Source organism: Colossoma macropomum, unplaced genomic scaffold (genome assembly GCF_904425465.1).
Source record: "Colossoma macropomum unplaced genomic scaffold, Colossoma_macropomum, whole genome shotgun sequence".
Lineage (NCBI taxonomy): Eukaryota > Metazoa > Chordata > Actinopteri > Characiformes > Serrasalmidae > Colossoma > Colossoma macropomum.
The window spans coordinates 18,423,406-18,447,255 of record NW_023494792.1 but is presented as its reverse complement, the minus strand read 5'-3'; the positions used below and the strand labels follow the sequence as shown (position 1 = coordinate 18,447,255).

Below are 23,850 nucleotides of genomic sequence, written 5' to 3'. Positions count from 1 at the left end.
AATGCTTACATAAAAAAAAAGTTTAGAAATTATTTAAGGGCCCTATCATGGAATTTCCCTTGCTTTTTTGAAATAAAAGAGATTAATGGAGTTTGTAAGCATTGTTAAAGGTTTAAAACATACCATTCACTCCCCAGTCCATACAGTCCATATATGGAATCTAAACTGCAAAAACAGGCTGTTTTGAATTAATTCCTTTGATGTCATAAAAAAAAATGTTGACTACATAAAACCAAATGTTATAAGTAGACTTCAGAAAAAATATGTGCCCTTGAAGTGGTATTATAACATTCTTACAACAATCTATATTAAATGTATTGGCTATTTCAATATAGGACAGTATCACTGGTCAACATATTTTTGCACAGTTCTGCATGGTTGCACCCCTCAGGAGCTCTGAATTTTTTTGTGCATCCAGGGGGCCCCCTTCCTGTCTTATGCCTAAAGCCCCAGAATCACTAAATCTTTCCCTGTCTGTATTTGAGTAAATCATAAAATTTGGAATAGTTCATGTTCCACAGTTTAACCTCTGTTCTTAGAAAACAGTTGACCCCTTTGCTTTTTTGTTGGTCTTCCCTTCTGCACTTCTCTGGAACCTTAGAAAGGTGCTCTTAAAACCTTGACATTTTACAAAACTTTCATTTTGCTCCACATGATGATTTAGAGCTATTAAAAAGTGGTATGAAGTGTCTTGTACAACATTAACTTGCTTTATCCCATACTTTACCATTATTTTTGCCCTGTGGTGCTCTACAGTTGTATGCAAAAGTTTGGAGAACCCAACCAGTTACATATTTTGTTGATTTTTGAAGTGAAAAATGTAAACACATCCTTTACAGCAAATCATTTCAATTGTTAATGCAGTTACTCTGTACTTGATGAGCATAAAATAGTAATTGTGGCATGTGCAAATATTTAGACACCCCACAAAGTCAGTACTTATTAACACCTTCCATTTGGTAGATATCACAGTGTGCAAACATTTCTGTCTAGCCAGCTAGGAGTCATTCTATTACCCATGCAATGATTTCTGTGCCAATAGCTGCCACACAGCCCTGAAGCATGGTAGATTCACACCCGTACTTAAAAGTTGGAAGTTTTTTTCATCAAATGCTGGTCTTTTTTATTAATATACCTTTGGTGATTGTGGACAAAAAGTTCCATTTTTATTTCATTACTTCACAAAAGGGCGCAGGTGAGATTTCCGTTTGATGACTTTTCTATGCAGATCATATTTGTGCAAGCAGCACTGAAGAGTAGCACAGTGCACCACCACTCCTGTGTCAGCTAAACCTTCTCGCAGGTCCTGTGGGGGTTTTGCTTTGCTTTTCTGGACAGCATACAAACAGTTGTATCTGAGAGTTTTGTTGGTCTTCCAGTTCTTGCCTTGACTTCCAGAGTTCTCCAGTTGCCATTTCTTAATGACATTTCGGACAGAAATTGTGAGTGGACTAACCAGTTCAAACAGTTCAGTTAAGGTCTAATGTAGAGGTGGGATCAGATCAGATTTTCAACTTTTATTTACATCTTATTTATTTACATATTTACATCTAGATGTGTTAAACAACTTAGGACATGGCACCTCTAGTGGTAATCCACTTATTTTTTAAGTGAGCAAGAGTACAGAAACAAATAGTCTAAATTAGAGTAAATAAAACACAGTATTTGGTTGCATATTTATTGCTTGCAATAACTGCATCAAGCCAACGACCCACTGATATCACTTAACTGTTGCATTCTTCTTTTGTGATTCTTTTCCAGCATTTTATTGTAGCTTCTTTTAGTTGTTGTTTGTTTTTTGGGTGATGCTGGGGGGTTTTTGCTGCATGAGTTTCCTCCTGATTAGATTTAATGTGTTTGTCTGTAAAATGGCAAACAGAATGTCTCTGTAGACTTCTAAATTTGTTTTGTTGCTACCAGCATGAGTTCCATCATCAATAAAGATTAGCGAGTCTGTTCCAGAAGCAGCCATGCAAGCCCAAGCCATGACATTCCTTGCACTGTTCTTTCTTTCTTCACACTTTGGCCTTTTCTTCACTTTGTTAGAGGTTAATCTTGGTCTCATCAGTCCACTCTGTTCCAGAACTTTTGTGGCTCACCTCTGTATTTCTTTGTGAATTCCAATCTGGACTTCAGATTCTTACTGCTAATGAGTGGTTTGCATCTTGTGGTGTGGCCTCTATATTCCTGCTCAAAAGAAAAAGTCTTTTTCGAACAGTGAATTGTGATGCTTTCACCACTGCCCTGTCAAGGTTGTTGGTGATGTCACTGACAGTTGTTTTTTGTTTGTTTTTTTTGTTTTTTTCTCACAATGAGAGCTGTCATGAACTGCTGTTTTTTTCCTTGGCTGACCTGTTCAGTGTCTGATTGCTAGTACACCAGTATTGTCTTTCTTTTTCAGGATTTTCCAAATGTTGTATTGGCTATGCCCAATGCTTGTGCAATGGCTCTGATTTTCTGATTTTCTCTCTTTTCTCAGCTTCAGAATGGCTTCCTTTTTTCTCTGGTCTTCATCCTTTTTTACAGCAAATGCAGTCTTCAAAGATGAAACCCAGGGCTCAGACCAAGAGTAGACATTCAGAGCAATTAATAGTTTAAACAGTCAATCTAGCAGGATGCACCAGGGCAACAAGAATGCCTGTCAGTCTCATGTTCCAGTACTTTTGGTCATTTTAAAAAATGGATAGGTTCAAACAAAAGGTGCCATGTTTTATGTTATTAAAAACATTGATATGTAAGTATCAAGAAGTAATAGCTAAAGTCTATCTAATCTATGTGATCTGTAGTCATCTTTTGATCTCAAACCTAAATTTCTCCAGTGTATTGCAAAAACAAAAGAATTGGCCTTGTTGTTCCAGTACCTTCGAAGGAGACTGTATTTTTAAAAACTGCTGCAAAGATTGCATTGATGTCTTTTCACTTTAAAAACCAACAAACTATGTAATTTGGCACAGGAAAGGATGCCTAAACCTTTGCATAGAATCGTATTGTATAACACCCATTTAAATTAATTGGTGTACATGAGTACGTGATGTACATGAATTGGTGTAAATGGTTTGTTTAGAGTCATTCAGAGTGGTTTGTGGTGAAATATTTCATTGTAGACAAACTTACAGACTGATTTCCTTACAGTGGTGGTGATAGGAACCAGGGCTCATGATGATGACAATACAAGTTTAGCTATTTTACTATCCAAAACAATCAGTGAACCTACGCGTCATTTCATTTCACATTTTACATCAAACCGCTCTGAATGACTTTACGTTTTCACAATTGAATTACGCAGACTCTTTGAAAACTCTGTGGAATTCCCCTTTACTGCATTATTGGCCTCTGTTTTCTCTCTCTCTGTAGGTTGGAGTGGTGCAGTATGGAGAGAGAGTGGTTCATGAATTCTACTTGGATGACTTCCACACTGTAAATGAAGTAGTGACAGCAGCTTACAGTATTATCCAACGTGGAGGAGAGGAGACACGCACAGCTCTTGGAATCAACGTTGCACGGTACACCAGAAAGCACAGAGTAGTGTTTAAGGGAAATAGCTTTTTTTTTTTCATTTAAATTTCCATCAGTTCACTCAGTGGGTGTTGTTATTTGTTGCTTCATTGTTCAGGTTCTCAATGAGAAAATGTATAGTCTTGTCAGCCTCTGGATATTTTAAGTTACATTGTCTTAGACAGTAGATCATTTTATGTTGGCAAACACAGCTCCCAGGCATTTAAGCGCGGAGGGCGTCCAGATGCCAGGAAAGTGATGATTGTGATCACTGATGGGGAATCACATGACAGCCCGGACCTACAGGAAGCCGTGGAGAAAAGCGAGCGGGACAACATCACCCTATATGGAATCGCTGTGAGTTTGCTTTATATTTCAGTTACCACCCAGTTCTCATTTATTCTCTGCTATACTGTTCTGTTCTTGTGATTCTGAAGAAGTTTTAGCCCCAGCTAAAACTCATATATTCAATCCTGTGCCAGTTTTTTTTCTTTACAATTAATGATAGTATATACAAGGTAACTGGAGGTATTTCACAAAGCAGTTCAGTAAAGCTGAATTACATAAACTTAACCCAAAAGTGAGGTCTGTCAAATGGACTTGAGTTTGGCCGTAGCTGATTAAAAGAGATAACCCCCTCCCCAGGTTTCTTAGCTTGCTGCTGCTAGTCCTTGCAATTGGAAGTGTATATGATGTAAGGGGAGAAAATACCTACAGCATTCAGTTTTCCTTCAGCTTCATAGCTTCGAAGTAAATTTACTTCTGGATGGTTAAATGCACTTTGGAGGAGTAATTTTAGGGCAGCATTCTTACTCTGAGAGATTTGATATACGTGGGCTAGGATGGTATGTCCTGAAGCTGTGGATGAGGATCGTGTTCTATGATTATGTCCTCAGGTGCTTGGCTACTACAACAGGCGTGGGATCAATCCTGAAGCTTTCCTAAGAGAGATCAAATCCATTGCCACTGACCCTGAGGAGCATTTTTTCAATGTGACTGACGAATCTGCTCTGAAAGACATTGTTGACGCCCTGGGAGAGAAGATCTTCAGCTTAGAAGGTACACTCATGCCTTTCAGTAAATCACATTGCCAACTGGCCTGTTTAACCTTTTTGTGTTTTTTATTTGCTGTGTCAATGCAGAATATGCTAATATACCTTACATTTGCTTTACCATGTTTTCCCTGCTTCCTTCTATAAATATTAGCAGTTAAAAGATTATATCAGATCCTACCTTAAGCCAAACCCATTGAATTATTATCTGACAATAAGCCAGTATCATAATAATTTGTCCTATCTTTGTAGGTACCGACCAAAGTGGGACTGCCTTTGGACTACAGATGTCTCAGGCAGGTTTCTCCTCACACATTGTGGAGGTAGGTTGTGCTTAGAATCACTGTCAACTCTGTTAAAGGAGCAATCTTTAATCCACTTAAGATGTATTAATTTGCAGTGTGGCTTTGGTTGACCTGACGAGTGTGTAGATGAGAAGTCTAGTGAGACTCCAAGATATTGAGGAAATGTATTTTTGTCAAGGCTATCTATAATGGCTCATGCTACTGAGAGCTAGAAAGATGCCAGAGTATCCTTTCTTAACACAAGAGACTTTTCAGTACTTTTTGGTCTGGTATGAAGCTTAATCAGAGTAATCAAGTGCAGGTGAGAGATACTGGGAATGGGAGCTTTAGTAGCAGGCAAAGCACAGCTTTTCCTGGGAAAAATAACATAGGTCCATACCTCACATTGTTGGATTCCTGGTGCTGCTCTGAACAGTGGCAATTTGAGAGGGAAGATAACGTCGTGGAAAGATTTTTTCTCCTTCTTGACTTTTAGAGGAAAAGCACTCCAAAGAGCACATATGGTTTTGTTGAAGCCAGGCAGCTTCAAGGAGGGACACTTGCACAAAAACACACTCACACATGTGCCCTCATCTTTTCTGCGCGTGGTTATACATATGACTGTGTTTGCAAAAGAAGGGTTTAGCTTTATTTGATTGCGACTGAATCGTTAAAAAGAGCTTCATTTCTTTTATTAGGAAAGAGGGCAGTGTCCATCAAACTTGGTACAAATAAAACATCATCAGATGAAAATAAAAGCTCAAATTCTGTCTTTATTGGCTTGGCTCAATGAGATAGACAGGAATTATTACAGCTCTACACTGTTTTTCTTCTCCAAGTGCTGAACGCACCAGTCCTTGGGACAGATCACATTTGCAGATCCAGTCTTGTTCTCTCTCAGTAATAAGGTTGTTTTCTTTCTCATATTTCATTTTTCTGTTTTATACTATAGTATGTCTTGTTCACACTAGAGCTGCTAAAATATGTGTTCTTTGTGGTTGTCTTTACTCCATTCTGCTTTGAGATTAGTCATTTTGCTAACTAAGATTAGCTTCAGGATAGTGATTGGCTTGGACACAGCAAGGTCAGCCACAAGGTACATTTCCCTGCTTTAGTCAAGATTTTACCTGCATCCTTCTGCAAATGCAGGGGCAATGCACAAAACCGAAGACCACTTGCTGCTTACATGGTTCAGCAGTTGTAGCTATACGTGTTCTGCTATTTTTCTAAAGGAAGCTGAAAGAAGTACTGACCTCAAGGCCTGCAAGATCTCTGCAAAGTTGTATGAATGTACACAAATTTATGTACTTCAGTATAAAAACAAATTTATAAGTGTAGTGCTGGAAGTACAGTGGATGTTTTTACCTGTTTTATATGAATAAGAGGATAAGAACAAAGAGAGATGATATCATACTTTCTGCTTTCTGTTGCTCTTGTGGAAATCAGGTAGAACTTGACATATTGCCATACTTTTTTCATTTTCAGTCACTGCTTCATGATAACAGTACCCAGAGGTAGGCAGTTACACAATAAATAATCCCTTCCCTAAACTATTTTTATTGTTCTTGGAATCCATTTTGATCATGATATATTTCAGGCTGTTACCATACCCCATTTTAACAATTCAAATAAACTTTTTTTCAATTTTGAAACAAATAAAATAGAAACAAATACGAATAAAGGGGCTTATGTGAGTAATGGAATTATAAAGAACAACCCATATCACTGAAGGGATCTCATTGAAGGAGTTTATTGTGCAAATCTGCTGTGGCACTCAGTCAGACTGTCCACGTCGACACTGTATGAGAGAATACTTGGCTGATGCGTGAGCTGGGAGCCTTTGCACTGCTGTCTTTGTTTAACGACGGCTGTAGCACTGGCTCTCGTGGTGTTAGTGCAACAGGCTTTTTATTCACTGGTGAATATGGAGTCAAAAATTCAGCCGATTTCTTACTCCAATGGAATGCACAGAGCTGCTGTTCTCCAAGTCTCTGTAGATTTTATCTGTAAGAATGGCAAATCATTCTGTAATACAGTTAGGGTTAAGGTTAAGTGCTGGGCTACTGTGGGTAATGTGGTGCAGAGCTTCTGGCAGAAATACATATTCATTCACAAAGGTGAGTTGAGCTGGCACACTGTCTGTATCCCATATAACCTCACATTGTGATAGAGCGTTCCCTGCTTGGCAGTTTCTCATGGCCTTCTAATGCCCCTTTTAGCCTTCTCTACAGATTTATGAACCAAAGCCAGAAAGCCTTTAGTTTTATGGGATACAGGCACTGTGCCTGTGTGTGTGTGTTTGTGTGTGTATATGTGAGTGTGTGCGCTCACGTGCATGAGAGAGAGAGTACCTTTGAGTGCATGCATGCTTGCACCCTTCACATCTGTCTATCTGTACCATGTGTACATTTGTACACAGTATCTGCAAAGCAGTCTTTATTATGCAACACTTTGGGTATGTGACTGTAAAAGTCATTAGAGCAGCACAGACTTATTATGGAAGATCTCTAAACTATGTCTGCTTTCGTGAGTATTTGTTTTGCTTTTATGAGTGTGGATATTTTGACTCAAATAGTTTACGTAACAAAAAAAACAGCCAGAGTTTGTTTCAGTAAAAGACTCACTTGCTGTGATTACACATGGGACAATTCTAACATTAGGTCCCTTATAATGCTGTACGTTTCACCTCTGAGATTCTCATGAGTCTTACCTTTATATTAGAGTTGTAACAATACACAACTTGCATGATGTGTTTTGTCATCATGCAAGTTGACACAATGCAGTATATGTTTATACAGAAACAAAAATGAAGTGCCAGTGTTCATTTTGTTTATGAGTTAATTATTTTTTTCTTTTGTGGCAATCCTGCAGCACCCGGTGAAAGCACAATTAACCAAAATAGGACAAATAAGAAGACAAATAAAAGTTGTTTTGTGTAGTAGAGATTTTTTTTCATAGTTGTCTTTTTTAAGAATAAGATGGTTTATTTATATTTATATAAATTTATATAATTATTTATAGTAACAGTAACTTCATGTCCGTACGTGTCATATCACAAATATTTTTGTAGCTTAGAGTTATTATTGTTACAATTATTAAAATGCTGTCCTTCCCACGTTTTCCTGTCACTATGAAATGCAGTGAGACTGCTTCCCTGTCCATCATGGTCAAATGGTGAGCAGTAAGATTTTGAAGTAAATGTGTCCCAAAATCTAAAGTTTCAAAAGCATTGTTATTGTTTTGTGTATATATTGAGTTCAATAATTTCAATGACAACCACACACATATCTTTGCAAACTCTGTACACAAACATTAGCCGTAGAATGGGTAAGACCGAAGCTCAGTAACTTTAAAGTTCATTTGTGTGATTTCTGTCCTGCTAGATCTGCCCTAGTTAACTGTAAGTGCTATTATTATGAAATGGAAGCATCTAGGAACAACAGCAGCTCAACCACGAAGCAGGAGACCATGCAAACTCACAGAACAGGGCTGCAGAGTACTGAACTCTGTACTATACTGTGCTGTAGTCTGCTGCATCACTCACTGCAGAGTTCAGCAAAAGAACTGTGAGTGGGAGCTTCATGAAATGCGTTTCCAAGGCCGAGCAGCTTGCACAGTGCCAACCTTCGGCTGGAGTGGTGTAAAGCATGCCACTGCCTCTGTACTCTAGAGCAGTAGATGAATGGACCAAAAGACCAAAAGAAGTGGCCCGGAATAACTTGGAAAAAGTCTGGTCCCATTGACTTATATTAAAAGTAAAGAAGGTGTTTTTTTCCTTCTCCTTTAAAGTTACCATTTTGGACATACAAGGTTTTGTTTCCGACAACAGCAATATACATGTATGTATGTATGTATAGTAACGCCTCTATTGGTTATGCACAGACTGACCAGCAAAATGTCTTTAAGACTTGTTGTAAAACATTTTATTGCTTAATTATTATTATTATATTAACAGAGATATACAGTGCTGTGCATAAGTCAGAGGCCACCGTTCATTTTTTTAATTACCAGGCAAAATGGCCTTGAAGTTCAAGTTATAAAATTTTTCAACAACAGGAAAAAGCCAAAAACGTATTTAATAGAAAATTACACAGTAATTTCAACAACTAAATATAACTAAAAAGTGTTTGGGGGTTTAGGCCTGAGTGATGTCTAAAAATAATTAGCACAATATTTTCTAGTTAAAAATTGAGATTATTGATTAAATCTTCTCCACCCAACAAATACACATTGTCCCCTGCAACTTTGACCTACTTTCTGTTCTATTTTGATGTATATGCTTTTTGAACATTAACTGTTTAATTTAAAATCTTTAATAAAACCACACGTTAAATAATATAATACTACTTTCGTTACTTCAGACTGCAAGAGGTTTCCAAAGCCACATCCATACACTTTTCCGTAGACGGGAATTAGAGGAACTTTCTCTCCAGGTTTAGAGCTAGCTACTCTAGGGTAACACTCAGTCACTTTAGCCTGGTTGTTTTACTGCAGCGAGTCACACTGAAGCAAGCACTTACAAAGCACAGTGGCATTTATTGTCAGTTCAGTGCGCTCAAGCTAAACTTAATGCATACTAAAATTATTAGAAGGGGAGGAGCCATAGGTAAAGGTAGCAGTAGAGTGCACAGAAGAGAGAACTGACAGACAGCTTGGTATCAACCTCTCTGTCTCTCTCTCTCGCTCTCTCTCTCTCTCTCAATCTCTCTTTCTTTCTCTCTCTCTCAAACAAAAAAATGACAGTTCTTTTACACATCGCCATCAGGTTACTTGTCAATGACAGAGGATATCCAATTACATTGCCCTATCGCCCAGGCCTAATGTGTCCACCCTTTGCCTTTACTTAAGTATCGATTCTATTTGCCAAATTTGCTTTTAGTTTTTTAAAGAAGTCTTCAGGGATATTTTTCCACACCTCATAAATTTAGTTGTAGATGTTGGCTGCATTTTCTACTTCTCATGATCCAAGACACATTCCGAAATCTTGACTGAATCTTTTTACTGAAAATTAAATAAATGAAAGGTGCTTTCTGACATTTGCACAGTACTGTATGCATGCAACAGTCATTCTTATTGGACCAGTGATCCTGTTACAATAACCTATGGTTATCTGTCCATAGGATGGTGTTTTGGTAGGTGCTGTAGGGGCTTATGACTGGAATGGCGCTGTCCTCAAAGAGACACAGAATGGCAAAGTGATCCCTCCCAAGTCCTCATACCTCAGAGAGTTTCCTGAGGAACTGAAGAACCATGGAGCTTACCTGGGTGAGGGACAGAAAACTTTTTTCTCCATATTTTAGTATGGAAGAGTATATTGAGACAACTGAATCTTTGCTTTAAAGGTGATATATTATGGAAAAAACACATTTTTCTTGCAAATTTTAAATAAATGTGTATGTTTATTGGAAAAGTTTTAAAACATACAGTTCACTCCCCAGTTTATACATGTGAACAAAGCTGCATGACTAGCCTGTTTTGAATTCATTGTGGTTTTGATAGCATTGTTACTACAGACAGTCTGTAACAGAGTTATGGAATGAATATAGGGTGGAAATTATTAAATGCTGAACTTTTCTTGTCACGGAGCAAATGTAACAAAAGCAGCCTGTTTAATTTTCAAGGATAAAGAGATTTTTGTCTCTTATATGAATATGATCATATAAAATGAATGCACAATTATCCTCTGCTAGGATTTCATTAATATGTGCAACAAATTAAGCTTCCACCGGGATTGCATCAAAATGTTAGTTAATAATTATATAGAACAATATGAGAATGAATATCTTAGAAGTTAGAAGAATAGTGATAGCTGTAGAGGCAGTGGTTGGACTTTTTGACCAGAATGATAGTGATAGACCACAATGAGAGGAAGCTTGTTTGGAATATTGGCAGGGTGCCATCAGCTAACCCCAGGAATGTGGTCTGCCGTGACCCATCTGTGTGTTTTTTGTCTACATGCCTTGGTGTTCTCTGTAGTTAATGCACCATGTAGGCATGACCATGGGCACACTTCAAACAAGCTTCTGTAAATCTGCCCTCTGCTCTAAACTGCCCTTCCATTTATTTTATGTCTGCCACAAAATAGATTAAGAAAGCCAAGGAAACATGTTCCTGGCGTGAGAGATTCAACATGCCAGAGCAGTATTATTAGTGGTTTGTGTCTATGTGTGTGTGTTTGTGCTACTCTAGGTTATATCGTATCATCAGTAGTGTCAGCGTATTATGGGCAGCTGTATGTGGCTGGAGCTCCTCGTTTTAACCACACAGGCAAAGTCATCATATTCACCCTTACCAACTCGGGCAACCTCACTATACTGCACTCCCTAACAGGACAACAGGTAAATATCAATGTTTTTTTCTGTTCTTTCTCTCTCACTCTTTCATTTAGTCTTTTTTCAGTATCTGTCACTTTGCCACTCTATAGACATTTATATATGAAGGGTGTCATTCCAAAACACATTAAAAGACACTTTCATGTTCTTTTTTCATGATGTATGATGTTGGGAGTGGGCTTTGCACATACGAGAAATAATCTATACCATACTATGATTAATGCCACCTTTATTAGAGAAAAAAATGTTTTTTTTGCCAAAATGCATTATAAATGAGCTGTTAATCTTTTTAAGTCTATTTTTATTACAAATGGATATACAGCTTTTTGGAATGAAACTCTTGATATAATGATTCATCATTTTTCTTCAGACAAGTTGTCAATACCCCCAGGTCAGTCCATATGTGTGTGCTGTACCAGCTCCCAGTACACTTGACCCAGTTAACCAAGACATGTAGTAATTACATTAACTGGCACAGGGCTTTTAACAAAAGAACGTAAAAAGGTTGTGATGCATTATACAGCAATTGTTCATCTGTACTGGATAGGTGTTTTGGCTTATCTGAGGGGAAAACACTTAACAAGCAGTACTAATGTAGAGTGCTGAAGTCGCTAATGGCAAGTAGGCTAATGCAGCAGTTAAAACAACAAACAGTGTGTTTTAGAAATTCATTGGTCAAAAGTTATTCAGCTTGCCACAGACATCTAACCTTTCATAACAGATTTGAAGTAGTGGCAATGCAGGCTTTGATTCTTTCTTTCCAGATTTCAGCATCGTCCATTGCTGCTTCACGTTATTGCCTAGTTAGTTCGTAAAATAGTATGCATCTTGGACAGGTTGAAGCTGATCAGTTTTGTTACATGTTACATGCTCTCGCTTTTAATCTTAACTAAGATCTTCATCACTGCAGGTAACTTTATCTTAAGTTAGTGGTGTGTCATGGTATTAAAGATTAAGAGTAGGGCTGTTGATTGGTGGGCCCAGTCAGGTTATTAATAGATCACATGTGTTTGGAGGGAGAGACTGTGTGACAGTCTAGACATAAGCCCCTGGTCCAGATGGCAGTTATCTCTGTACACCATGTGCCTTTCACCTGTTTGTGTGGGAATCCATGCGTAAAGTACAGAAGTGTGGACATGCAGTAAATGGTCTATGCAAGCCACAAGCACTAGACATAGGGCTCTTAGTACTCCCCCCTGAACTACACTGAGTGTGGGTGCATGTGACATATAGATAGAGAGATATATTGTAGAGAAATAGAGAAAAAACTTTAACAGACTGTAAACAACATGTTGCATGGAGAACTAACTTGCATGAAAGAATGAGATACACATGACAAGGCCATGTGTTTAGTTTCATCAGTTTGAGAGATAAGATTTAATAATGGTATCTTCAAACACCTTCATCTTGGTCTTTAACATTGTCTGTGCCTTTGTATGCTGTTGTAGATTGGCTCCTATTACGGCAGTGAGGTAGCTCCACTAGACCAGGATAACAACGGACTAACTGATCTGCTGTTGGTGGCAGCTCCCATGTACTTCAGCAAAGGATGGGAGAGAGGCAGGGTTTACATCTACAGACTGAACCAAGAGGTAGGCATCCCACAGCATTTCCAGTGCTCAAAGGGCTGAGAAGATCAGACTCCTCTTGAATGTTCCAAACACTGCGTAGATGTATTTGGATACGTGTTACCAGGTTGGACGGCTTTCCATCCATGACTGGACTTTGCAGGAATAAACATTTATTCCTACACTGGCAGGTGACAGATTATGACAGATTATGGGCTTGATTTTGGCAGGTTTTAAAAAATATATAAATTATAAATTGCATTCCTTAATCATGTAGCTGACTAGGCCCAACATCTCCCCACACCTAGTTGCTTTGTGACAAGACTGATTGACATAATGTAGTTATGTTATAACTGAAGTTTAGGGGAGGAACATGCCTGAAACCCCACCTTCTTCCAATCTAATGGCCTATAAATTCACATCGTCACCTTCCGTTCCGGTGACGATGGGTTTGCAATCCCCACCACCACCCCACCTCCTCCCTGTTCCTCAGGCCTACGTCAGTCCTGCTACAGCTATAGTGGGAGGGAGGGGGGAGGGTTGGGGAGGTTCTCAAAGTCAGTCAGTCTTCCCTCACACTACCACCACATGTTGAAGACATTGTCTGAACTCACAAACACTTTATTGCCACATCCACCTGCAGTGTATGTGAAGGTGTACATTTGCAATCCCAACTTCACAGCATAAAGCACAAAGTAAATAAGTTAAGAATAAAAAGCAACAGTGATAACTGAAAAACTAACAGAATAAAGTGTACGAAGTTAACAAAGTCTGAAGTGTCCTCAAAAGAGGGGAATGACCCCATTCTCTTTTACAGCATGCAGTAGAACTGGCAGATAATTGCTGTCTTTTTCTTGCTCAGTATTTCAGTGCACAAGGATGAACAGTGTATTATTGATGTCATGTTGGTCATAAATGCTTTTTTAAATTATAGTATTGTGGTTTTAATGCTGACCAGAAATCTGGCAACCCTACACATAGCTCCCTCTAATTGCCTTCATTTTACTTGTTGTCTCTTTCTCGCTTTAAGGGACAGTTTGTCCTGGAGGGCCTTCTCGAGGCATCAGATGAGGCACAAAACTCTCGTTTCGGATCAGCTATGTCGTCTCTGCCTGACTTAAACGGTGATGGTTACAGAGAGCTGGTGGTGGGTGCACCTCTAGAGGATGACCACAGGGGGGCAATCTATCTCTTCTACAGCCAGCAAAGTGGTATTCACCCAAAGCATAAGCAGGTAGAGCTTAAAACCATGATGAGTTGACCATGAAATTATGGCATAGAGCCACAAATTGTAAATTAATTATAAAGTGATCCTTCTGAGTCTTGCTCTATTCTCTCTCTCCCTCCTTCTATCTGTCTCTCTCTTTCTCAGAGAATAGCAGCTGTAGACATCTCCGCAGGCCTTCAGTATTTCGGGCGTAGTGTCCATGGTGTGATGGACATAAATGGAGATGATCTGATAGACTTATCTGTAGGTGCACTTGGTGCTGCTGTCTTGCTTTGGTAAGTTCCCAAATTATGGAAGACCACTATGCCCACTGTTAAGGTTAATAAGTGTGTGTGTATTTCTTCACTATTTGCTTTTGGTTTTTATGCGCAGGTCCCGCAGCGTGGTCCGTGTGAACATCAGCGTTGATTTTCAGCCATCAAAGATAAATGTGTTTAACAAAGATTGTGTGAAAGGAGGAAAAGAAGTGACCTGCATGGCAGCCAATGTGTGTGTCGCTGTCACAGCTCAAACACCAGTGGCAAAGACACAAGGAGTGGGTAGGTAACCACTGTTTTTCAGCTTTATGTAACATCTGGGTGGTGTAATGTAGTTTAGATCATCAGTGCCTCCCTTGGAAGAGTTAAAGCAGAAATGATTACCTGTTAGTGTGTGTAAACAGGTGTGTATGAGTGTGTTTCTGTATAGGCTGAGAGCGTGCAGGGTTTTCCACTGTGCCAAACTTGTGTTTAATCTCCATCAGATGTATGTCTGAAGGGTCAGTTCTTTATAATGGAAAGCTTTTTTCCTAACATGCAATGCCTTGGGCCAGAGAGCGAACCTTTTGAACGTGACCGAGAAACACAGCCATGGAAACCACTGTAAAACCGTGTCAGGCCCATATCCCTCCCTCTCACTCCTCATCTGGATCTTATCAACTAGACTCAGTCTGTCTCTCTATCCATCTGTCTTTTCCTCCTCTTTCTTTCACTTTCTGCACTCTTTCTTATCACTCTTAACACTTGGCTGACATTTTCTTACAATGGATTGGTGGAAAAATTATTTATCATATTCTTTCTTTCATTCTTGAGAACGAGTTGAAGGATATCAGAAGGTCATGGCTTTTTTTAGTTTATTAGAGGACAGTGTTTTAGTAACCTGAATAACAGCAACACATTTTCTGTTACAGTAACACAGAACTCTGTCTATAGTAGCATTTAGGAATTGCAGATTTCACTTTATATATTGGGGAGATACAGTGCAGGTATATTTGTACACGTATAATATCAGTTTTTATTATGTCACTCTCTCTCTCTCTCTCTCTCTCTCTCTCTCTCTCTCTCTCTCTCTCTCTCTCGCTATCTCTCTAGCTCTGAAGCTTAGCTGGGGGTTTGATGAGAGGCGCTACATCCCCAGAGCAGTGCTGGATGCTGCTGAGGGACAGCCTTCTTCAAACATTTCTGTGTTACCAGAAACCCAGCACTGTGAGCATGTCTACTTCCATGTGCATGTGAGTCTGTGATGCTGTATCTCTCATTAGCACTTCCATCTTAATGTCTTTATTTATAAATATTAGTACAAAAAATTGAATCGTAAGTTATTATAATTTATAATTTTAAATTATTGTATTACATCATTCAGAAGTAACATTATTTAGATAGATAAATGTAAGGAACATTTGCAATAAATAAATTCACAATGTTAACTTTTGTTAACATGTTAAGGACGACTTCAAAGGTTTGTTTTTCCAAATTTATATTCATACTCTATTCATTCATGCTAATCATTTTTGTCATGAAATGTTCACACAGTGTAAAGGGCCGCTGGTGTTTTGAAGTAGTGTAAAAAAATAATAAAAAATAGAAACAAATAGTTTTATGGTTTCCCTTGACTACATCCATCTATGAAGGTGCTGTCAAAGTTTGCCTGCTCTGTCTTTAGGAGACTGTAGACTACACTCGGCCGATAGTCTTCACTGTGGAGGCGAGGTTGCAGGATACTGACAATGGCCCTGTGCTGGACGACGGCTGGCCCACTACACTGCGTTCAGAGGTAACCATGTCCTTATTCATAGATAAATTACCTACACAAACCCTCTTCATTGCTGGAAGTGTATGCAGGAAATACAAAATTAATGGCTTTTCCTTTGTATATGTTCCTCTGTCTCTTTCACAATTACTTTCTCTGATCCATTTCATTTTCCATCTCAATTTTCCATTAGCTGCCCTTCTGGAATGGATGTGATGAAGATGATAAATGTGTGCCTAACTTGGTACTTCAAAGTAACACTGATCTGCTGGACCATAGGTGTGTTCTCTCTTAGACGCATGCAGTAATCACACTAAATCTACACTGGTGTCTTACATATCCTACGTCCTATGTTCTCAAACAAACAAGAAATTCCATTGTGCATTGAGCTCTTACCTGTCCTGTTGCCTTGTTTGTCTCTTTACTCTTGGCTCCAGGCAGTTCTGTGCCTGGCGAGAGCATGCTGCATGGCCATTGTGTGTCCAGCAGGGGGCAAGGACGAATGGGGAACGTATTGTGGAGGCCAGCAGAAGACGAATGTTGGTGGAGGTTCGGCTGGAGAATGATGGAGAAAACGCTTACAACACACAGCTTCGTATCTCTCACTCTGCGAACCTGCAGTTCTCCAGCCTGATGGTGAAGGTTTGCCTCAGAGTTGCAGAGTTAGTCCCAGAAGCTTTGCTGTTCTGGACCACTGGCCAGAATTAACTGTAGTCAATACAAATAAGATCCATGACATTGTTCACTGTTTTTCTTATAATCTTTAAATTTTCTAGATCTGTTAGCTGGACACAGCTAAGATTTTATTGCGTGTGTACGCGCAGGTGTCGCCAGTCTAACCTTACAACTGAATTAACCACTGGCTCAAAAAAAAAAATTTTTTTTGGAAGGAATGCTTAACTGGAAGTTCGAAGGGTCAAGTGAAATATACCACCAAGATGATACGGATGTGTCTCCTGTATTCTAGACTCCTTCTGACCTGGCAGTCGAGTGTCAGACAGCAGACAGATTGATCCTACAGCGGAGCTGCAATGTCAGTGCTCCGTTTTTGAGGTCACAAGCTCAGGTGAGACTGCACACATCTGTCACATGTTGGCACATACCCATAACCTCCAGAGCAACACAAGATTCTTGCTTGACAAAGGCCACAGGTCAGGGCTAGTAAATTCGCTGCTGGTTATATGCTGCTATAAAAACAACAATCAACAGAGACTAGAATTCATTGCATGGCACATTAAGAAGTTACGGTCCTGGGAATACATAACTTAAAAATCACCCTTAGTAGGTTATTCATAAATTCCACAGAAGTGAATAATTATCTGCAAGATGCCAAATTAAACCATCTATTCTTTAAGTACTTTGTTCAGACAGTGTCCCATCCATCCACAATGTCCCATTATATCAAACATACCACTTGTCAGAGTTTGGTAAATCAGTGATGTTTTCCTTAATCTCACTTTCTGTTTTTGGCAGGAGATCTGTAACTTTCTTTATTTGCTTTGTTCTCAATCATCTCTTGATCATACCTTTTCTCCCGCAAGAACCCTCCATCTTTTAATGTGTCATCATTTGTAATCTGCTTAAATGTGTTGAATTAGTTTATCACAGAGCTGTCACTGATTTAACCATGACATGTTTCGGAGTGTACAGACGTTTGAGAGAGGGAAGAGACAGTGTTACAAACAACTTTTCAGTTTTGTTAGTGTGCCAGAGCAAACTGGTACACCTGCTGTTAATCTCACTCACTCGCTTCAGGTCTGTCTTTATGGTGCAGTTCACAGGTCAGATTCCCAGCTGACAGTGAAATGATTCGGCCTGTGTGTGTGTGTACATGTCCCTACCAGCAAGTAACAAGTTTTTTGTTTTATATCCTAGGTGATCTTTCGGTTGGAGTTTGAGTTTAGCAGGTCTATCTTTCTAGATCACATACAAGTTTCGCTGAATGTCTCCAGGTAAGACCAAAAATATTAGTGTCTCAGAACTGCATTAGCTCATCATGTAGATCAGGGATAGGACTGTCATTTTTTCACTTGGCTTATGTAAAGTTATACTGTTTGATTGTTTACTTGTTGTAGCAATGGAGAAGAGATGACTCCAGAAAACAACGTCAATGATATATATCACCCTCTGAGACATGAGGTTGATCTCCTTTTTACAAGGTAGTGGGCTAATATAACAGATGCTCGTTTTGAATAATAAAGCTAGTTGTAACATTAATTATCTGTATCATAATGAGAGAAAAGACAATGAATGTACATGATTTTCATCAATAAAAACACATGTAGAAGCTAAATTGTGCCACTGTCTCATTCTGTCTTTTACCTTTTTCATCTTCCAGAGATTCTAACCCTCCTCGCTTTGAAATCAAATCTGAGCCTCCCCAGGGGTATCCAGGAGTTATCGGGCCAACCTTCAACTTGTCTTATCGGGTAAGAATCTTTTGTTGTGGTGGATCAAGTGCTATGAAGTTGCATCTCCCCTCCAGCTTCAGACATTTTGACTCACTGCATGATATAGCCTCAGGCCAAATTAATGAAGCCTTCAGTCACTGAAAGAGATTTCAGTGTGTTATGAAATCGGCGCTATTGTTAGTCCTTTGATTGCTTTTCACATGTTACATTGCAGATACAGAACCTCGGCCTGTTTCCTGTGAGTCACCTGCTCTTCACTCTAGAGGTTTTCGCAGTGACCAAAAACACCAATCAGTTGCTGTATATTTCAAGCATTAATGTTGATCAGGTAGGGATCCAATAAAGAAATGATTAATTCCTAAATATTTGCAGCGTGTTGTTAGTTACAGTGCCCTGTAAAATCATTGGAACTCTTGATAAAGACTGAAACCAAATACTAAAATGTATTTTAGAACATATTGCCACGTTAACCAAGTATAATTTAAAATGTATGGGCAAGTATTACACATACAAATGTATCATACAAAAATAAATGTATGTTAATGTATTTATCAAATAAATGTATGAAAATAGCCAAAATATTGTCAAATACTGTTTGGAATAACTTTTGAGATGAATTTGTTTTTCACTATTTTAATTTTAAGTATTATAAGATTAACCTTAGCATGGCAAAAGCAAGTGTTGTAGGTATTGATACACTGTGAAAATGCAGTTATGATTTGATATCTTGTTTATTTGAAATACATTTTGTGTCTTACTGCATACATATGTGGTTAATGCAAGATACAGTGAGAAACAGAGACATTAGTACCATTTATTCAGTTCATGTATATTTAGTTATATCTATAACCTTTAAATTTGATTTTTCCCATATGGGAATACTGCAGGGCAATGTTTCATTTTGAGAACATGTTTGTTTTTTGGAGTAGTTTTACCTTGTAAATGATTCTCCTATACTTTCAGGGTAGGATCAAACTGATGAACAGCAGAAACATTTTCAGTTGGTTGCTTATCTTTACCAGAAGTGCCAATAATTATACAGTGAACTGTATGTAATGTCATTGGGCCTCATCCACCATTATCTCTATTTTTTTTTATTTGTTCTTGGAAAAAGGTCTTAAGAAAAGGTCAGCGTCAGATTCATGACATGTTCTTAAACCACAGAATTGTTCACACCTTTGTGCTCTTGATTGTGTGTAGATTCTGTTCTTAACTAAGAACAAATCCCAAATAAGAACATTGGTGAATCAGAGTCTTCAGGAAAACTGCTTAAGTGGGTTTTAAGAAGAAATTTCTTCTAAAGAACAGTTGGTGAATGAGACCTTTTGTTAGCTACAAAATATTGTCAGTTTTTTTTACATTTGAACTTGACAGAAGTTGTCCTGTTAGTAGAGTAAAATGCTAACTGGTGCATAGTAGTAAATCTATGTGTGCTTTTCTGTCAAGGATAATTCAGAGTGTAGAGTTTTCTTAGTTTACAGTCTTGTTTGTTTTCCTCAGTCTGCTGGCTCCCAGTGCATTGCTCCACGTGTCACTGCGGCAGGTCTGCCTTCTAAAGAAGACCTCACACCCATCCCACAGCTGGTAAGTATCTTTTCCTTGCCTTTTCCTTTATTCAGTCAAATTGTTGTAAAAGCATTCAAGAGCTCCAGCACTCTGGTTTCTATTAAGCGACTGCATATTTGTTTTTTTTTAATAGCAATTAAAATTATCATCACATAAAAAAGATATAATATAGCATCTTAGTTGCAGTAGGCTCTGAATGCATCCTGCTATTTTACTTCAGGTGCCTTCTCACCCCTGTTTGGTCTTGTGTTAAATAGAATTCTTCAACTGGTCTGGCTTTATCTGCCCAGTGCAGACTCTCCCTGCTGCCCCAACAGGGCATCAGTGTGACTGTGACAGGAAGGTTAAACCTCCACACACTACTGACAGTAAGTGCATATATGTTTATAGGTTTTCTTCCTTTGTTCACAAGCTGATATTTGATAAACAGCAATAATCAGTTTAGTGACTAATGCTCATTAACACAGATCAAAAATAGTGATATTTAAATTTGAAGGGTCAATATGATGGAAACGTGCAATATGATGGAAAGGTACTTTCTTTTATTTGTACTTAACATACCTATCACTCCCCAGTCCATATAAGGTAACTAAGCTGTAAAAGCAGCTTGTTTTGACTGAGTTGTGACATCACAACCATGAACTTACATATGACCACAACAGTTTAGAGCACTCATTTCACTAAAGTGATAAGAAACTGTTCCAGCAGTCAGTCTCTGGCAGAGTTATTAGAGCAGAGGATGCTGGGAAAACGATTAAACATTGTACTGGCTGTCAAGAAGCAAATGCGTTATTGTTGCCTTCCAAAGGATCTAGACATCTGTAAAACATGGCTGGAGTTCCAGCAAACCCAAGCATTTTAGTCTGAACTTCAGTTTGTTCTGGTCATTTTAACCCAGAGTGTGTTTTGAACATGTTGTGCCTCATCTCACTTGTGAAGAAGTCAGCCAGTTAAAGCCAGTGAAAAGCATGTATCATCTTAAAGGCACAGTAACAAAAATAGTCTGTTTTAATTGTGAGGGAAAAAGGGGTTAGAAAATACCCATCCTTATGTACCCAAAAACTGTCATAAAAATAATTACCACTGTTTTGGTACATAAACTTCAGTAAAAAATACAAGAAAAATGTAGAATATGGACCGTTTGAAAGAATGATTGCTTGGAAAGCAATGAAATGCACACTAATGACATCAGACATTCCACTTTCCATTTTCTAATGGAAAGTTTCAGGAAACATATATATATATTTATTTCTCTAGATAAATTTCAAGGCTCTGGAATTGGTGATGACAGCAGCCATCGAGCTCAGCCCAAACAGCCCTTTGTTCCTGCATGAGGACAGACCGAAGAGACATGTAAGCACTATAAACTACTAAAGGCCAAGCAGGAAAATAACACTGCAATGTTTTTATAAGTATAGCTAAACTGTTCCATCTTGGTTGAATGTGGAAAAAAAAAATATTCAAACCAACTGAAAAACAAAAAAGAGCACACATCACCACCAAACCTGGAGAATGGTTAAATCAGGCAAGAAACAAAAACCTTCATCCCACACATCTCTTTTTAACTGACAGTTTAAACTTGACATTTCTGTTTTGTGATGCCTGTAGATAATCCTGGAGATTAGGAAGGATGAAGATTACAGAATTCCCATCTGGATTATAATCGGAAGCACTTTGGGAGGCCTACAGCTTTTGGCGCTGCTAGTTCTGGCACTCTGGAAGGCATGTCATTCTGATTCATTATTACAACATTGTTAAGATATACACTTAGACAAATAATAACGTGTTGCAGCGTTTGCCATATCAACAAAAATCATTTATAACTTTCACTTCAGCCACCTTTAGAGACCTCTGTAAGCTTTTAATTAAAATCATCACACATTTCACATTCTATTATAGTGTATCACCTACCGCTTTAATTAAAAGGCAATTAATTGTTCCTTTACATCCTGCATATATTAGTTTAACTCTGAAGGTCAAGAAGTATAATCATATATATGACTGTTTCACATTAGGAGTAAAAACTCACATTCAGCTCCTTTTGTCTCCAGTTGGGATTCTTTCATACGCAGAGACAACACAAGGAAGAACAGGTCGCCAATGAGAAGACCAGGGAGGATCGGTAAAGCCATGGCGAGCGTGCGCTTACTCCCTCACAGACTTTCACTCAGGGACTCTCCAGGAACGAGGATGTGTCTTTGCAGTACTCCAGCCAATCAGCACCTGTCATGCACTGCTGAGCCCTTCCACTTTCTGACAGGACTATTCAGTCTCAACATATTTGGCATGCAGTGCTGCAGTAAAGACATGGATCTCTGATGAGGTGTAACTTATGACCGAAGACTTAAGACTTGGTAGGTCTTGAATATACAAGACCAAAGTCTTATTTCATTTTAGTTTTAAAAGAGCAGTGGTGAAAACAAACACAGTGGACTTGTAAATAAAACAATACACTACGCTTATAAAGTACAGCATATTTTTAGATAAAAGTTCAAACAACATAGGAAAAGGCTTTTTAGTAGTCCACAACTTCAGCTTTACGGTGATGACAAATCAGCACTTGATATTTTTCAAGAGATTTTTTTTTGCAAATCCATGTTGATGCACTTGCACATGTAGACTTGAACTTTGTAAATAAACAGTTAGTGCCTTTTGAAATGGAGCAGCAATCTAATATAAAACACATACATTGAGTATCTTTTATAAACATGGAGACGTCTCTGCGCACACACCCATGATGCTGCTTTGCACCTTAAATGGACTTAAGTTCCTCCATGGGCTTCTAGACTTTAGGTCAAAGTTGCCAAATATTTGCCATTTAGCCATTCTGAGACATTTATACAGTTCTTCCCAGGCCAGCAGTTTATCCACATTTTAGTGCAACAGTATTAACTGCCACTTTATTTTTAAAAGTCATAATTTGGTCATTTATCGATTTTAGGTAGGGCACAAGCAGCTAACTGTGCGAGAGGGTTCAGTACAATGAAGACCAATCAGTAAAACACAGCTTGCCAAGTCAGTTGCAGTTATATAACTCATGACCATGAGTAAAAGTTTGACTGAAACTGTATTGACTGTACCTGAGTGAAAGCACCGTGTTATTATTATTCAGTCTACTGAAGCTGAGGTGAATGTGTTTATGTTAAAGAAAATGTAACTGAAGAGATACTAATTTAATAAATTTAATACTTTGAACTTTTGTAAAGATTCAAGAGCAACTTTTTGGTGTTTATAGAATGTTTATAGAACTATAGGAAATGATTGAGGATGGAGACAAGCAATGCCTTAAGAACAAAACTGATTAATGTATTGGTATAGTAAATAAACTTGGTTAAATTTTTGGATTACAGCCTTTTCTCATTCTTCACAAAGTCCAGTTTTCAAAGCTGAATCACACTAAAGAGGAAGTAACACGAGTGACTCACATTCAAAACACAGAGATGGTCATCCAGAGTACTTAATGATAACCTACAAAGCTACTCTAAGCTCAACAAAGGGCAGCTTTTATGTTAAATACATGGTGTGGCCACATTATTAGGTACTCTATAGCTGTACCTAACAAGCTGCCATACATGTTGCAGACAATCGCACTTCCTAATTCACAATGTTTTGGCATTAATTCTACTCATAAGTCAGGTAACTGATTGTATTTGAGGACTTTGACGAGTGACTTGGTTGTGACTGAAGGGCATGTGTTGGCAGAATAAGTAAACATATATATAATATATAAATATACAGATGTATAGCATACATAAATATGTGTATATGAACATCTTTGTAAACACTGTACACTTGAACATTTACAAATATTGCTAGAACATAAACAGAGTGGGCCCTTCGTTAGATGCACCCTTTCATTGAAAGACTTACTCAGTGAGGTTCTATGCTTGGCAACTCTTAGGCAGGC

At 38.4% G+C, this 23,850-nt stretch overlaps 1 protein-coding gene across 2 annotated transcripts in view; it reads left to right on the top strand.

Annotated features, from left to right (window-relative positions):
- The window catches only part of itga11b (integrin, alpha 11b), a 37,637-nt gene extending 14,354 nt beyond the window's left edge, over positions 1-23,283 (top strand). Inside the window, exons 7-30 of one of the 2 annotated variants that reach the window (XM_036576366.1) lie at positions 3,355-3,503; positions 3,708-3,852; positions 4,392-4,554; positions 4,800-4,870; positions 9,952-10,096; positions 11,021-11,169; positions 12,612-12,755; positions 13,762-13,965; positions 14,104-14,234; positions 14,332-14,498; positions 15,309-15,448; positions 15,880-15,990; positions 16,160-16,245; positions 16,404-16,602; positions 16,934-17,032; positions 17,842-17,918; positions 18,042-18,125; positions 18,305-18,395; positions 18,592-18,705; positions 19,878-19,961; positions 20,201-20,311; positions 21,201-21,296; positions 21,552-21,665; positions 21,995-23,283. In XM_036576366.1, coding sequence (XP_036432259.1) covers positions 3,355-3,503; positions 3,708-3,852; positions 4,392-4,554; positions 4,800-4,870; positions 9,952-10,096; positions 11,021-11,169; positions 12,612-12,755; positions 13,762-13,965; positions 14,104-14,234; positions 14,332-14,498; positions 15,309-15,448; positions 15,880-15,990; positions 16,160-16,245; positions 16,404-16,602; positions 16,934-17,032; positions 17,842-17,918; positions 18,042-18,125; positions 18,305-18,395; positions 18,592-18,705; positions 19,878-19,961; positions 20,201-20,311; positions 21,201-21,296; positions 21,552-21,665; positions 21,995-22,069 — 2,949 coding nt within the window. In that variant the 3' untranslated portion in view covers positions 22,070-23,283. Of the gene's footprint in view, positions 1-3,354; positions 3,504-3,707; positions 3,853-4,391; positions 4,555-4,799; positions 4,871-9,951; positions 10,097-11,020; positions 11,170-12,611; positions 12,756-13,761; positions 13,966-14,103; positions 14,235-14,331; positions 14,499-15,308; positions 15,449-15,879; positions 15,991-16,159; positions 16,246-16,403; positions 16,609-16,933; positions 17,033-17,841; positions 17,919-18,041; positions 18,126-18,304; positions 18,396-18,591; positions 18,706-19,877; positions 19,962-20,200; positions 20,312-21,200; positions 21,297-21,551; positions 21,666-21,994 lie in introns of both variants that reach the window. The other variant, XM_036576365.1, reaches the window with a different exon arrangement.
- Positions 23,284-23,850: the final 567 nt, after the last annotated feature.